Here is a 13520-nt window from a genome sequence, read left to right as displayed (position 1 = left end):
TGTAATCTGAATATAGCACTAAAATTGTATAAGAAGGTAATTAAATTCAGTAGTTTAATGATATAATTTCTACCACAGTGGTATCTTTTTAACATTGGCAACATGTGCGAGTGAGACACAGGGCTCGGGTTTTTCTATCTCAAGTGGACCGTTTTCTCTAGTCTGGTACGAACAACTTTCTGTCTCGGTGATAAGGTTCAAATTAGTATGGCAAAAAAAGTGACAACTCGCTCCAGTTTAAAAAATATAACTTCATGGATAATACAACATTGTTAGTGTCATCAGTTCATGAATAACAATCACGCGGTTTTATATATGACTCAAACAGGAAATAATTTTTAGAGTTGCCAGTATAGTGTAATATCCTCAGATTTAGCGCTTTTGACCGTTTGAATTTATAATTTGTCTAATTCATTGGCAATGTAAAACGTATAAACATGTAATGAATAAACTTATGAACAACTTATTAATGAAAATTTATCCGAGCGAGTTAACTGCACTGATTGAATCAAATGTATTTTGATTTTTGTTGACTTTTTTATTTACTCAGGACGTCAAATTTAGGGAATTTTACGGGGATTCTGAATTTTATATTATGGCAATATTGCTAACCATATGTCATTGTCATTCAATGAATGTCAGGACGAAAAAAAAACAATGAATGTCAGCTGCACGTTTCCATTGCATGTTGAAGTTGTTGCTGTTTATTTAGTATTTTACTTATTTTTCATTAGTATTTTATACAATTAGTTGAAGTTAATCAAGTCGTAGTCATAGCGAACTTTATTCCTGAGCGATCATGCCCGGGCCTGACTTGTTATCAAGCCAGGGTCTTCGTTTAGACGGCAGAAGGCCAAACGAGCTAAGACGAATTCGGTGTAAACTTGGAGTGTTCACACAGCCTGATGGAAGTGCTTATCTAGAACAAGGAAACACTAAGGTCTTGGCCGCTGTATACGGTCCACATCAGGTAATTAAAATTTTAAGATAATGTATTACTTAAACTTAATACTGGTCAGTCTTTTCATGTCTGGTAAACATTAGTCGATTTCTTTCATTTCAGGCAGCTAAGTCAAAAATGAACACAGAAGGGGTTGTTGTTAATTGCCAATACAGTATGGCCACATTCTCTACAGGTAATAATCACCATTAACATTTTATTTATCAACCATTTTATTCATCTTTACATAACAATTATTTCACTGTTACTTGTAGGAGAAAGAAAGAACAGGCCTCGTGGTGACCGGAAGTCGCAGGAAATGTCAATGCACCTGAGGCAGGTGCTGATATCTGCTATCAAGACTGAGTTGTACCCTCGCTCACAGATTGACATTTACGTGGAAGTCTTACAGGTGAGCCTGTTCACAATTCTGTAGCTAAATTCACTCATATGAGTCATCCTCTGCGTAATTTAGGGCTCCCCTGAGGAATTCCACAAAGCCAGTTGCCCGTTCCCTATGATCTTGACCAGATGGTCTACTTTGTAAGGCCCATACTTCCTGTATTTTTGCAACAAAGTTTTCACAGTTGAGTAGAATTTACATTGTGCTTGTCTACTTTATTTTTAAATTGGTTTTGGTATCCTTTGGTTTTAACACATTAATTGCCAGCGACTCGCTAGGGGAGTTCACTGTTCGTAGGCGCTTTTCGCTACATACGGTTTTTCCCGTGTTATCGGCTACGCTCATAGCGCGTAGCTCGCGCTGGCACTGAATGAGAGTCAATGCTCCATGCATATTCAATCCATTCTCTCAGTATGAAAGTAGGTTATACATTATTATACAGATACACATTTTTTATACTTCTTAAGCCCCGTCTCCATATAGCGCGGCAAACCATCGAACATTAGCTCGCGCGGCAGCCGCACGCAATAGATACCGGGCGCATCGAGTCACCCCGGTATCCATTGCGCGCGGCTGCCGCGCGAGCCAATGTTCGATGCTTTGCCGCGCGATATGGAGATGGGGCTTTAGGAAATCAACCATGGAATGTTTAAACCCATAATCAATTTAATATATTCAGGCAGATGGCAGCGCATTCTGCGCCTGCGTGAACGCAGCAAGCCTAGCGCTAATCAACGCGGGCATCCCAATGCGCGCCATCGTGTGCGCCTCCTCCGCCTCCATGGCGTGGCGCGGCGCCGAGCCACAGCCGCTTGTAGACGTGGGGCATGTCGAGGAGGCGGCGGGCGGCGTGTGTCTCACCGTGGCTGCCATGCCAACCACAGGCATGTAACTAACTTATGCGAATTTGTCTTAATGACTGTTTGGACCGGTGATCTAAAGGCCCGAAAAATTTACCACCACCCAGCCACCATTTTACTAATTTGTAAAAACATCTATCATGCCCTTTATCTCTGAAACTAATGGGTGTAAAACTTTGAAAAAAGCGGCCAAGTGCGAGTCGGACTCGCCCATGAAGGGTTCCGTATTTAGGCGATTTATGACGTATAAAAAAAAACTTACTAGATCTCGTTCAAACCAATTTTCGGTGGAAGTTTACATGGTAATGTACATCATATATTTTTTTTAGTTTTATCATTCTCTTATTTTAGAAGTTACAGGGGGGGGGGGACACACATTTTACCACTTTGGAAGTGTCTCTCGCGCAAACTATTCAGTTTAGAAAAAAATGATATTAGAAACCTCAATATCATTTTTGAAGACCTATCCATAGATACCACACACGTATGGGTTTGATGAAAAAAAAATTTTTGAGTTTCAGTTCGAAGTATGGGGAACCCCAAATATTTATTGTTTTTTTTCTATTTTTGTGTGAAAATCTTAATGCGGTTTACAGAATACATCTACTTACCAAGTTTCAACAGTATAGTTCTTATACTTTCGGAGAAAAGTGGCTGTGACATACGGACGGACAGACAGACGGACAGACGGACAGACAGACAGACATGACGAATCTATAAGGGTTCCGTTTTTTGCCATTTGGCTACGGAACCCTAAAAAATACACAAAATAATTCTTTACCTATAGATGACAGGAAAACCTATGAGAAATATGCTGTTAAGCGTGAGTTCGACTTAAAAGTACGGAACCCTTGGAACGCGAGTCCGACAAACTTGGCAGGTTTTTTCTTTTCTACTGGATTCTTCATTATATCCAAAGTAAAAAAACTTCAACCTTACGAAGTAACCTTCAACCTGTTTGGGAAAATTTATCTAAATTACTTTTTTATTTCAGGAAGTATAGCTCTCCTGGAGATGTCCCACAGACTGCACATGGACTATTTTGACCTAGTGTTGAGCAGAGCCATGCAGGGCTGCAGAGATATTGAGGTACAATATGGTTTTTAACACATTCACTGCCAGGAACCCACCTGGTGAGCGCTCGTGAATCTTGCGCAGATGCCGGACAACCCGCTGGGCGGGTTGTTTTATACTAAGCTATAGACGACCGTTTTCTGGGGTAGTGCGCCGTTTTTTGTCTGGCAGTAAATGTCTTAAACACTCCTCTTGATTTAGCTATGAAGCATTCATCAACTACGAACTCTGTGAAGTCCTCATTACACTATTTTGGTTGGAGTATTCTGTTCACAAGGAAAGAGGGTAGGCTGCGGCCGATAACATTCGACTCCGTATTAAATATTATTAAAAATGTGGAAAACTACGTGGAACATAGAAAAACTTAAGTGAAAAGAAGACTAAAGTGACATTTACCAACATATAGTGTGGACAGTGTAATATAAACCCTATAAGTGGAAAAAACGTAAAAATCACTTTGTTGACAGTTTGAACAATATTACGAAACGTACATTACATGATACAAATTTAGTGATTGTGTGACGCAAGCGGATTTACTATGGACACAGTGCAATATCAATGACACTATAATAAGTGATTTTTTTTTAAATCATAACCAAAGTCAACATAAACAAAGGACTTTACAACTGTACAATATTGAATTGAGAACAGCGCCATCTATTGTGAACAGAGTAAACCAAATAGTCAATAACTTGTCTCCGAACCCAAGGATCTAACTAGCGAACTAATCAAGCGTTGCAACGCCTCAATATTACAACAGAGGGCGCTCCGGTGTATATTACGATCATGGACGAATTACAGAAATTAATTAGAGAGATGCAATCAGACTTAAACAATAAATTCGCATCTATAGAAACACAGGTATCACAAATTCCGGAATTAGAAGAAAAAATTAGTTCAAGTATTAAAACACACATGGACGAAAAATTCGAAAACTTGAACGGAGACTTAGGAAATATACATTCCCAGATAAAAGAGCAAGAAAAGCGGTTAGATTTATTAGAACGGAACGCTATACAAAGAAATTTAGTATTCTTCGGAGTCGAAGAATCCGAGAAGTCATATTTTCACCTTCAAAATAATATAATAGACATTGTAAACAATAAGATGAAAGTCTCTATATTGGAATTAGAAGTACAGGCAGTTAGAAGAATGGGCAAAAAAGGAGATCGACCACGGCCTATTTCTGTCACGTTTAGCACGTTAGGGAAAAAAATTAAGATTCTGCAAAACAAAAAAGAACTAAAGGGAAGTAATATATATATAAAAGAGGAATTCCCAGCAAAAATATTAAAGGTGAGGGAAGAGTTAGAAAAAAAGCGACAAGAGGAAATTAACAAAGGTAACACGGCATTTATAAAATATGACAAGCTTGTCGTCAAAGAGAAAAAAGCTGGACTTAACACAAATAAAAGGCAGCTCTCGGTCTCCCCACCACAATCAATTCAATCTTCCTCTGCTGCTGCTGCTTCACTAACATCAACACAAGCAAATAAGGAACCATTAATTATACATTCAAATAAAAAATACAAGGCGAGAAACTCTATGCTGTCGTATGTAATAAGAGACGAAGAAGCATGACGATCAAAGGCCCCCTCCATTCCTACCATAAATTCACGTAATCAACATACTACATCGCTTCAACTAAACAAACCTCTCCCAGTACGGGTGGTCGCCTCGGGAGTGTTAGACCAAAACCCTCCATCGCAACAAAAAAATAACTGCTGTTTAGCAATACTTACTTATAACGTCAGATCTCTCGTAGAAGGAACGAGAATAATTCAACTCGAACACAGCCTAAAAGCTATAAAATGGGACATTATAGGACTCTCGGAAATAAAAAAAATTGGTCAGCAAATAGAAGAAAATGATGACTACATACTATTTTATAATGGTCAACACAAAGGCCGTAACGGCGTCGGTTTCATGATTAAAAAACACTTAAGGAAAAATATACAATGTTTCACAGCATTTTCAGACAGAATCGTGCGTCTTGATATGAAATTCGAACATAGCGACCTAGTAATAATACAAACCTACGCACCTACAGAGAGCTCACCAGATAACGAATTGGACCTCTTCTACAACGACCTTAGCAGCGCATTAAGAAATACCCATAAAAATACATTAATTATTGGTGACTTTAATGCCAAAATTGGTATACCAAACCTGGATGAAAACCTTGTTCTGGGAAAATTCGGATATGGCCAAAGAAACGAAAGAGGGCAAAAATTAATTGATTTCTGTTTAGAGAACAGGTTTGTTATTACTAATACTCTGTTTAAAAAACCCGAAAAAAATAAATGGACGTGGCAATCACCTAACGGCAAAGTCAGAAATGAAATTGATTATATACTTACAAAAAACGTAAAAATATTAAAGAACGTACAAGTCATCAACATCCCCTTTTCATCCGACCACCGCCCAGTTAGGTGCGAGATATTTCTAAATGGAATAGTTAAGATATCCAGAAAGCACATGAATAAACCGAAGACCAAATCATTCACTCCGATAGAGCAAGAATCACTCAAAAATATTTTAACAGACCAGGAAATAAAATACAATACCAATCCGGAAGTAACCTACAGCAACATAGTAAATACAATCCACGAGTGCGTCAGAAAGCTACCAACAAACAATAAAAATAACAGTAAAACTTGGGATATCATTATAACCCAAGATATAGCAAAACTCGTAGAGGAAAGAGAAAAGTTAAAAAAAATACAAAATAGAACATTTTACGACAGGAAACGTTTGAGACAACTACATAAAAAAATAAAGGAAAAAATTAAAGATAGACAGAAAGAACATAAATATAATGTTATCTTGGAAGAATTACTAACATCCGGATCAAGTAAAAGAGCCATGAAAAAATTAAATAATACCAAAAAGTGGGTCATGGAACTAAAGAACAAAAATAATAACCTAGCAACCACAAGGAAGGACCTATTAAAAGTGGCTACAGATTTTTTTCAGGACCTATACAGAGATAAGGGCAAAGAGACATACGTACAAGATGACCATGCAATAAGGGAGAGCCAGAAAGCTCTGCCATTTTTACAATCAGAAATTCGTACGGCCGTCCTTAAATCAAAAACAAATAAGTGCCCAGGAGAAGATGTAATTACAACTGACATAATAAAAGCTTTCGGTGACTCTATATACCCAATTCTAACTAATCTATTTAATCAAGTCCTGTCACAAGAGAAAATTCCTGACCAATGGAAAAGATGTACTATTTCTTTGCTATATAAAAAAGGAGACCCGAAAAATATCGGCAACTATAGGCCTATAAGTTTATTACCAACTATCTACAAACTCTTTACGACGACTCTACTAAACCGCATTACAAAAGATATAGACGAAAACCAAACACGAGACCAAGCCGGTTTCAGGAAAAACTACTCTACTATAGATCACCTCTTCACTGTTACGCAAGTTATGGAAAAATGCATAGAGTATAAAAAAACGCTCTACATAGTATTTATTGATTATAGTAAAGCATTTGATACTATAAAACATAACAAACTTTGGGAAGCTTTAGAAAAACAAGGAATACATAATAAATACATAACATTATTGAAAAACATCTATTCGGAATGCAACGCAAAAGTAAAACTAGAAAAACCAGGAGAGTCGTTCAATATTGAGAAAGGAGTAAGGCAGGGAGACACGATATCGCCGAAGCTTTTTATAGCTCTACTTGAATTTATTTTTCGAAATTTCCAATGGAATAAAAAAGGCATAAATATTAATGGGGAATACTTATGTAATTTACGGTTCGCAGATGACATTATTTTACTATCGGAAAATCACGTAGAGCTTCAAGAAATGTTAAACAGCCTTAATACAGAGAGCAAAAAATGTGGGTTACATATGAACCCAGACAAAACAAAAGCAATGACAAATGCAATAAAAAAATCACTCAGCGTCGATAACCAAAACATAGAATATGTAGACGACTATATTTACTTAGGTCAGAACATAAGCTTTACAGACAGGACCGAAAAAGAAGTAAAAAGACGAATCACCCTAAGTTGGAAGAAATACTGGTCACTAAAAAGTATATTTAAAGGCAAATTTCCGCTCTGTATAAAAAAGAAAATAATGGACTCGAACGTACTACCAACTCTCACATACGGTTGTCAGACATGGGCTCCAACAGCATCCTGTAGAAAAAAGGTAAGGACTTTCCAAAGAGCAATGGAGCGCAGTATGCTAGGTTACAAGCTGAAGGACCGCATCAGGAGCAGCGACATAAGGTCTAAAACAAAAATCATCGACGCACTAGAAATGACTGCGAAACTTAAATGGAAATGGGCCGGACACGTCGCAAGACTAAACGACAACCGATGGAGTCAACGTGTTGTGCACTGGTTCACCAGACGAGCAGAGGGCAAACGGAAACACGGACATCCTTTTTGCCGCTGGAAAGATGACATCGTGTCAGTGGCCGGAAACCACTGGACCCGCTTGGCCCAAAACAGGAACGACTGGCATGAGATGGAGGAGGCCTTCGTCCAAAAATGGATGATTCCCGCGTAATACCTAAACCAATTGTTACCACCTAATTTTTTTTTTTAGTATTTTAATTTTGTTTTATTTAGTTTTTAAAAATACGTTAATAAGTAAAAAAAAACTATGTACCTACCTACTTTCCAGGGAAATAAAGGCTATTTTTATTTTTATTTTATTTTATTTATTCTGTTCACAATGTTCACATGAATCAAAAAATAACTATGCAGTTTCGTTTGATAAGTTCATTAATAAAATGAGTTTGTTATTCTTAAAAAAAATACTTATTCAATATTTTTTCAGACCAAGTACAAAATCTAAGTAAATATATAAATTATTTAAAATGTATTTAATTTCAGGCGGTGCTGGATCGAGCAGTGAGAGATCACCTGGCAGAGGGCTGGACTAAACCAGATGCTTGAAATAAATTCGCATTTAAAACGGTGTTTTTAAACTACCTCCAATTTTTCACATTACTTTTAACCTTTAACTAAGACTAAGAAGTTATGGCCAGCTACGGAATGGTTGAAGGCTTGGCTGCATACCTGATTTGTATTATGCTGCCATACAAGTCATTCACACGCAAACACAAATGTCATGGAACTCATGAGTTTCCGTTGAGGCTCGTCGCTAACCCTAAATGACATCACATGGATTTTTGTACCTGTTTATATTTTGACAAAACATCCACAGCAATCTCTCGATTAATAAGAGGCAATTGAAAAAAACTCCATCTGTGCCAACAAATTATAATTGTGCTCGCATAAAATAAATTATTGATATATAAACATTAGGCAAATTTCTAATTCTGGAGGTCGTCGGCGCTCCTCACAGCGATAATAGTGCACACCGCCGACGCGACATCAAAAACACAGCTAATAGATAAGTCCTCCAGCACGCAGTTATACTCGTGGCCCGGGTATCGGGTCCTGACATAAGTAGACCTAGGATCTTCGGTAAGCAGGCTGATTAGATTGGTTTTAAATGCTTGCGCTCGGTCGCCGATAAGTTCGACGAGTCGCGTCAAAGCGTCGTCGGTGAACCGTACGTCGTACGTTTGGGTGGGCGGGTCGGCTACCCAGGGGGCTACTCGGATGCCGTCGTGAGTCAGGTTGACAAGTTGGGCGGACTGCGGCGGGGTGAAGCGCTCCTGACCATCAGGCGCGCCGCGTTCTGTGTCTGCTCGCCGGATGGGAGACCGCAGGCCGCCGGCGGGGGAGGAGGGGGAGACGGGGAGAGTGGAGGGGGGCGCGCGCACGGGGCTCGTGTCGCCGATCGGGTTCGTTTGGCGAGGGCTGAGGCTGAAACGGAAAATGAAATCTGTTCACTTCTCCTGCTCCATCTATTCTTTATTCCTAATGTCATGCAAGCACACAGGGTTCTCATGCGGACGCCGAATTAAAGAATTAGGTTGCCTGATTTTGTAACCCAGTGTGATTGCACCATAATCGAGTGAGACTAGTATGTGAAGGGGTTCGAAAGCATAACAGAGTATCCACTTTCGCATCAAGTTGGTGACATCTAGAACCCGTTTCTCAAAAACTTGTAATACAAGTGGAAGTCTCTTTCTAATAAAAGTTGTCAAAAAGTGACTTGTATTACAAGTTACAAGCTTTTGAGAATAGGGCCCCTAGTCTTCTAATCATACTGGTGATAAAAGGAGAGAAGTGTAGTGCCCTCACCTTCTGGCATCGTAGCTGTCATCGAGCTGCAAGTTGGCAACATCTAGCCCATCGCTAGTGCCTTCCGTCGGTGGCCGAACCAGCGCTGACATAGGAGTGTCCCCGAACACGGGGACAGGGTAGTCATACTGCGGGATGTACGGTTTGATGTCGAGGACTGGAGTGCCGTTCACCATGTCCACACCGAAGAAATAGATTCTGTTGCCTGTGGATATTTAAGATTGTTATAGATAAGACTTTTAATTTCTTAACCCTTTGACTGCTAAAGACCTTAACTGCCGCACGCGGCCAAATATCAACCTTTGTGCATTCCCACAAATTTTACAATGACGCGCGTAACTATATGTTACCTGGGCAAGACTAAGGATATTTACTTGCATTCAAACAGAGTATGCCCACCTTCAATGCTCTGTATTTTGACGAGAGAGAGTCCAATGGGGCAGGGCCTGTGCGGAGACCGCGTAGAGAACACCCCGCGCCGCTCGCCGCCCAGGCGCGGCGGAGACACCTTTGCCGGCACATTGCTGCTCTCTGTTGCGTGAAAGTGGAATATTATCCTGGAAGAAAATATCATGTTTAAACAATCTAAATTGAACTGGGCCAATAGAAAATTGGTTATTTTTATTTTTACATCATATCTGAATCTGTTCAGAAGAGAAGAGTCATGGCATGTATTGGGTCCCATACATTCCACAACTCTTCTCTTTGCACACAGACTCTAATAAAGGTGACAAGACAAATTAAGCATTTGATATACATTCGTTTTTTTATGATAAGTCTCAAAAATTTACAATTATGATTGCATCGTTCATATTAGAGTAGATAGGTCTGATTTTTAAAAGTCCACTGCAAAGCATGGGTGTTACAAAGTTAACATATCAACTACAGTTCATTATAATGTAGCAGAGCATTTATATGACTCACCACATATGTGAAAACTCTTCCAACCCACTCAAAGCATGTTCCGGATTGTTAAAAATGCTGGGATCAATGACTACCGTTCCCCGAGCCTTCGCCAGCACCGACGGCTGCCGCGGCACCCCCCGCTTGTTCTGAAAAGAAGTCTCAATCACCCCAATTGCCCTGTATGCAATGCCACCATCTACTTCTGAAGAAGAAGATGGCTGCTCTACGAGATTTCTCTGAACCGTTGAAGCTGAAAAAGACAGTAGTTTTATTTTGTATTAAACATACGAGTTAAAAATTAAAAATATTACGAAACCAATTTATACCTGAATCAGCACAGTTGGCACATCGCAATTCGCTTAGAGCCTCTTTAATCGCTTTAATTTCCTTAAGATGCTCGTGTTTTAGAGAAGAGAGTTGCTGTCTGTAAGAAATGAATATATGTCACCGTAAAATTGTAAACACTCGTCATATTATAATCTCGCTAGTTACATTATAAACTGACGGTAGGGAGATTATAATCTAACCTAACCTAACCTACGTTAGATTATAAACTAACGGGTTTACAATCTTACGGTGACATATATAACGTAAACCAATATTCTATGTCTGTGATTTGATATCGGTAAATGCAGGAAAATAACAGTGAATTCTTAGTTTACCTTAAATTCTTAATTTCAGTGCGAGCTAAAGCTATTTGATTACGATAATGCTCTACATTCTCTGTCATTTTTCATGTATTTGTAACTGTTTTTAACTGGTTAAAACAAAAATTCCACTGAATTGAATACAAATCCGAGGATGCGACGCGAAGGAATATACATTCTGACATATACGTTCGTAAACCAAATAAATGAGAAAAATAAGTTCGATGTTGTATTCTTGACCCGTTTTATAGTGACTTTCTAAGAAACAGAAGTTGTAACATAATAGCTAGCAAATAAAGTACAATAAAAATTGTACTAAAATATGTAATGATTACAAATTTGTTGAATAATATATGTATACGTTTTGATAAAGAAAGTTTTGTGTTTGGATTTCAAACATGTTCGCTTGACTTGTTTATTGGTGGTACGTTAAGAAGCCAAAATATTTTACTTCATATGGAAATATAACTAAAGAAGGCAATAAAAGGAAGTGTTCATTTCAATGTTTCATTTAATTAGTACAATTCAATTTATTAATATCAGAATTTTGTTAGGCTGACTTGTATTTTATACAGTATCTTAAGCTTTGGTTTCCTCCGAAAGCGGCGCCGTCATATAGCGGCCGTCTCCATACAAATACTACGACATCCATATTTAGCCGTATTATTTAGTATGGAGACGGCCGCTATATGACGGCACCGTTATCCTAGGAAAACCGATCTTTAGAGGGCTGTCCACTATCGTTACTTTACACATATGTGGTTTTTAAACGCCCTTTTGAATAAACAGCTGCGTTCAATTTATATTTTATTGAAATTAGTGATTAGTTTGCATGAAGTTATATTTTTTAAACTGGAGCCATGAAGTTATATTTTTTAAACTGGAGCGAGTTGTCACTTTTTTTGCCATACTAATTTGAACCTTATCACCGAGACAGAAAGTTGTTCGTACCAGACTAGAGAAAACGGTCCACTTGAGATAGAAAAACCCGAGCCCTGTGTCTCACTCGCACATGTTGCCAATGTTAAAAAGATACCACTGTGGTAGAAATTATATCATTAAACTACTGAATTTAATTACCTTCTTATACAATTTTAGTGCTATATTCAGATTACAGTTCTGATATATTTTAAGTAATTTGTAAATAATTATGATGCCAATATTATTAACTGATTAAACCAAGCGCATACACAGCAAAAAAAACCTAAATTTTAGTATGGTAGGATTTGTAGTAACTTTAAATATTAATTGGTATCCCCAATTTGATGACATTTCTTCAAAACACGTGAATGCGAAATTTCTTAAAAATTGTGAAGAAGTGTTGTGTTAAAGGTTGTTGGAGTGAAATAATTGCTAATTGTGGAATATTGTTTCACAAGAAAGCCACAATGATTACATTTTACTATAAAAATACAAGACAACATTGTCAAACTCATTAGGGTGACTATGATGTCGGCACGTTGTGAATCGGTCTCACAGAATTCTTATTATTAACGTAGGTAATGTAAAAGTAAGTTTAACTTAATAGGTATGTCTTTATTTCGGCATGTTTAATTTAAGATTGGGTGCTGTTTGTGGAGACGGGTCTGTTTAAGCTAACACGAATATATTTAGTAACTTTATTTTACAGTACATATGGTCCTATTTTCCCGCACTAGTGCGTAAAATAGCACTTTTCGTGCTAATGTCAAATTTTAAAGGGCCATATGTACTGTAAAACGTTGTACGATACACGTGCGAATAAGTAATTCGCAACTCGTGTCGATTTAAAACACTCCCTTCGGTCGTGTTTTAATTTATCGCCACTCGTTTCGAATTTCCTCTTTTTCGCACTTGTATCGTAAATAACTATTTTAATTTAATTGCAGTGAGACGCCTCATTTGGTTCTCGTATGTTTTTTTTTTCTCGTAATGTGTTAATCATACAGGATTGTGACTCTTGGAGACCCTATACATCTCTAAGGATAATTTGATAAACTATGTTATTTTTTAGTTCTGACACTTAGAGACATTTACACCTCTAAATAAGTTTAGATTTTTTTTCCATGTATCTGTTTTGTTTTTATTTTAATATTATTATTATAGTTTTTTTATGTAATTCGACATTAAGAGACCTTATACATCTCTAAGTAATTGTATTACGTTAGTTTGATTTGGTAGTTGTAGTTGTATTTAATAATTGTTGATGTATAATTATTATTATTTTGCTTGTATGTAAATTCAATGTTGACATGTAAAAGTGCCCTTGTGGCCTATTTGCTGAATAAATGTTGAAGTTGAAGTTGAAGTTGATTTGTTATAGAATACCTAATTGAAGGAATGTTTACAAAAACAACATAACTGCTTAGAGCGGTTGTAATTTTTTTAAGAACATGGTAATCGTTTCAGGTGTCAACCAGTGTAGTCAGTTATGTTGTTTTTGTAAACATCCCTTCAATTGCCAAAATTAAAAACCAAAGTGCTTAACTCCTTAAACATTACAGACTCTCATTT

At 37.7% G+C, this 13520-nt stretch overlaps 2 protein-coding genes across 2 annotated transcripts; one reads left to right on the top strand and one right to left on the bottom strand.

Annotated features, from left to right (window-relative positions):
• Nucleotides 1-666: 666 nt before the first annotated feature.
• LOC134662230 (exosome complex component RRP41) lies at nt 667-8233 on the top strand. The gene is made up of 6 exons (XM_063518492.1): nt 667-970; nt 1064-1136; nt 1216-1352; nt 2023-2231; nt 3202-3292; nt 8152-8233. Exons 1-6 carry the CDS (start codon nt 800-802, stop codon nt 8212-8214), a joined length of 744 nt encoding a protein of 247 aa, XP_063374562.1. The 5' UTR covers nt 667-799; the 3' UTR covers nt 8215-8233.
• A 294-nt stretch (nt 8234-8527) lies between these two features.
• Nucleotides 8528-11174, bottom strand: LOC134660888 (tRNA (adenine(37)-N6)-methyltransferase). Its single transcript, XM_063516746.1, has 6 exons — nt 11043-11174; nt 10707-10804; nt 10399-10630; nt 9874-10031; nt 9475-9679; nt 8528-9093 (listed from the first exon to the last, which is right to left on the bottom strand). Exons 1-6 carry the CDS (start codon nt 11108-11110, stop codon nt 8595-8597), a joined length of 1260 nt encoding a protein of 419 aa, XP_063372816.1. The 5' UTR covers nt 11111-11174; the 3' UTR covers nt 8528-8594.
• Nucleotides 11175-13520: the final 2346 nt, after the last annotated feature.

This window comes from Cydia amplana, chromosome 2, assembly GCF_948474715.1.
Source record: "Cydia amplana chromosome 2, ilCydAmpl1.1, whole genome shotgun sequence".
Taxonomy (NCBI): Eukaryota; Metazoa; Arthropoda; class Insecta; order Lepidoptera; family Tortricidae; genus Cydia; species Cydia amplana.
The sequence above is the reverse complement of the archived record's forward strand: the minus strand, read 5'-3'. Positions and strand labels throughout refer to the sequence as shown.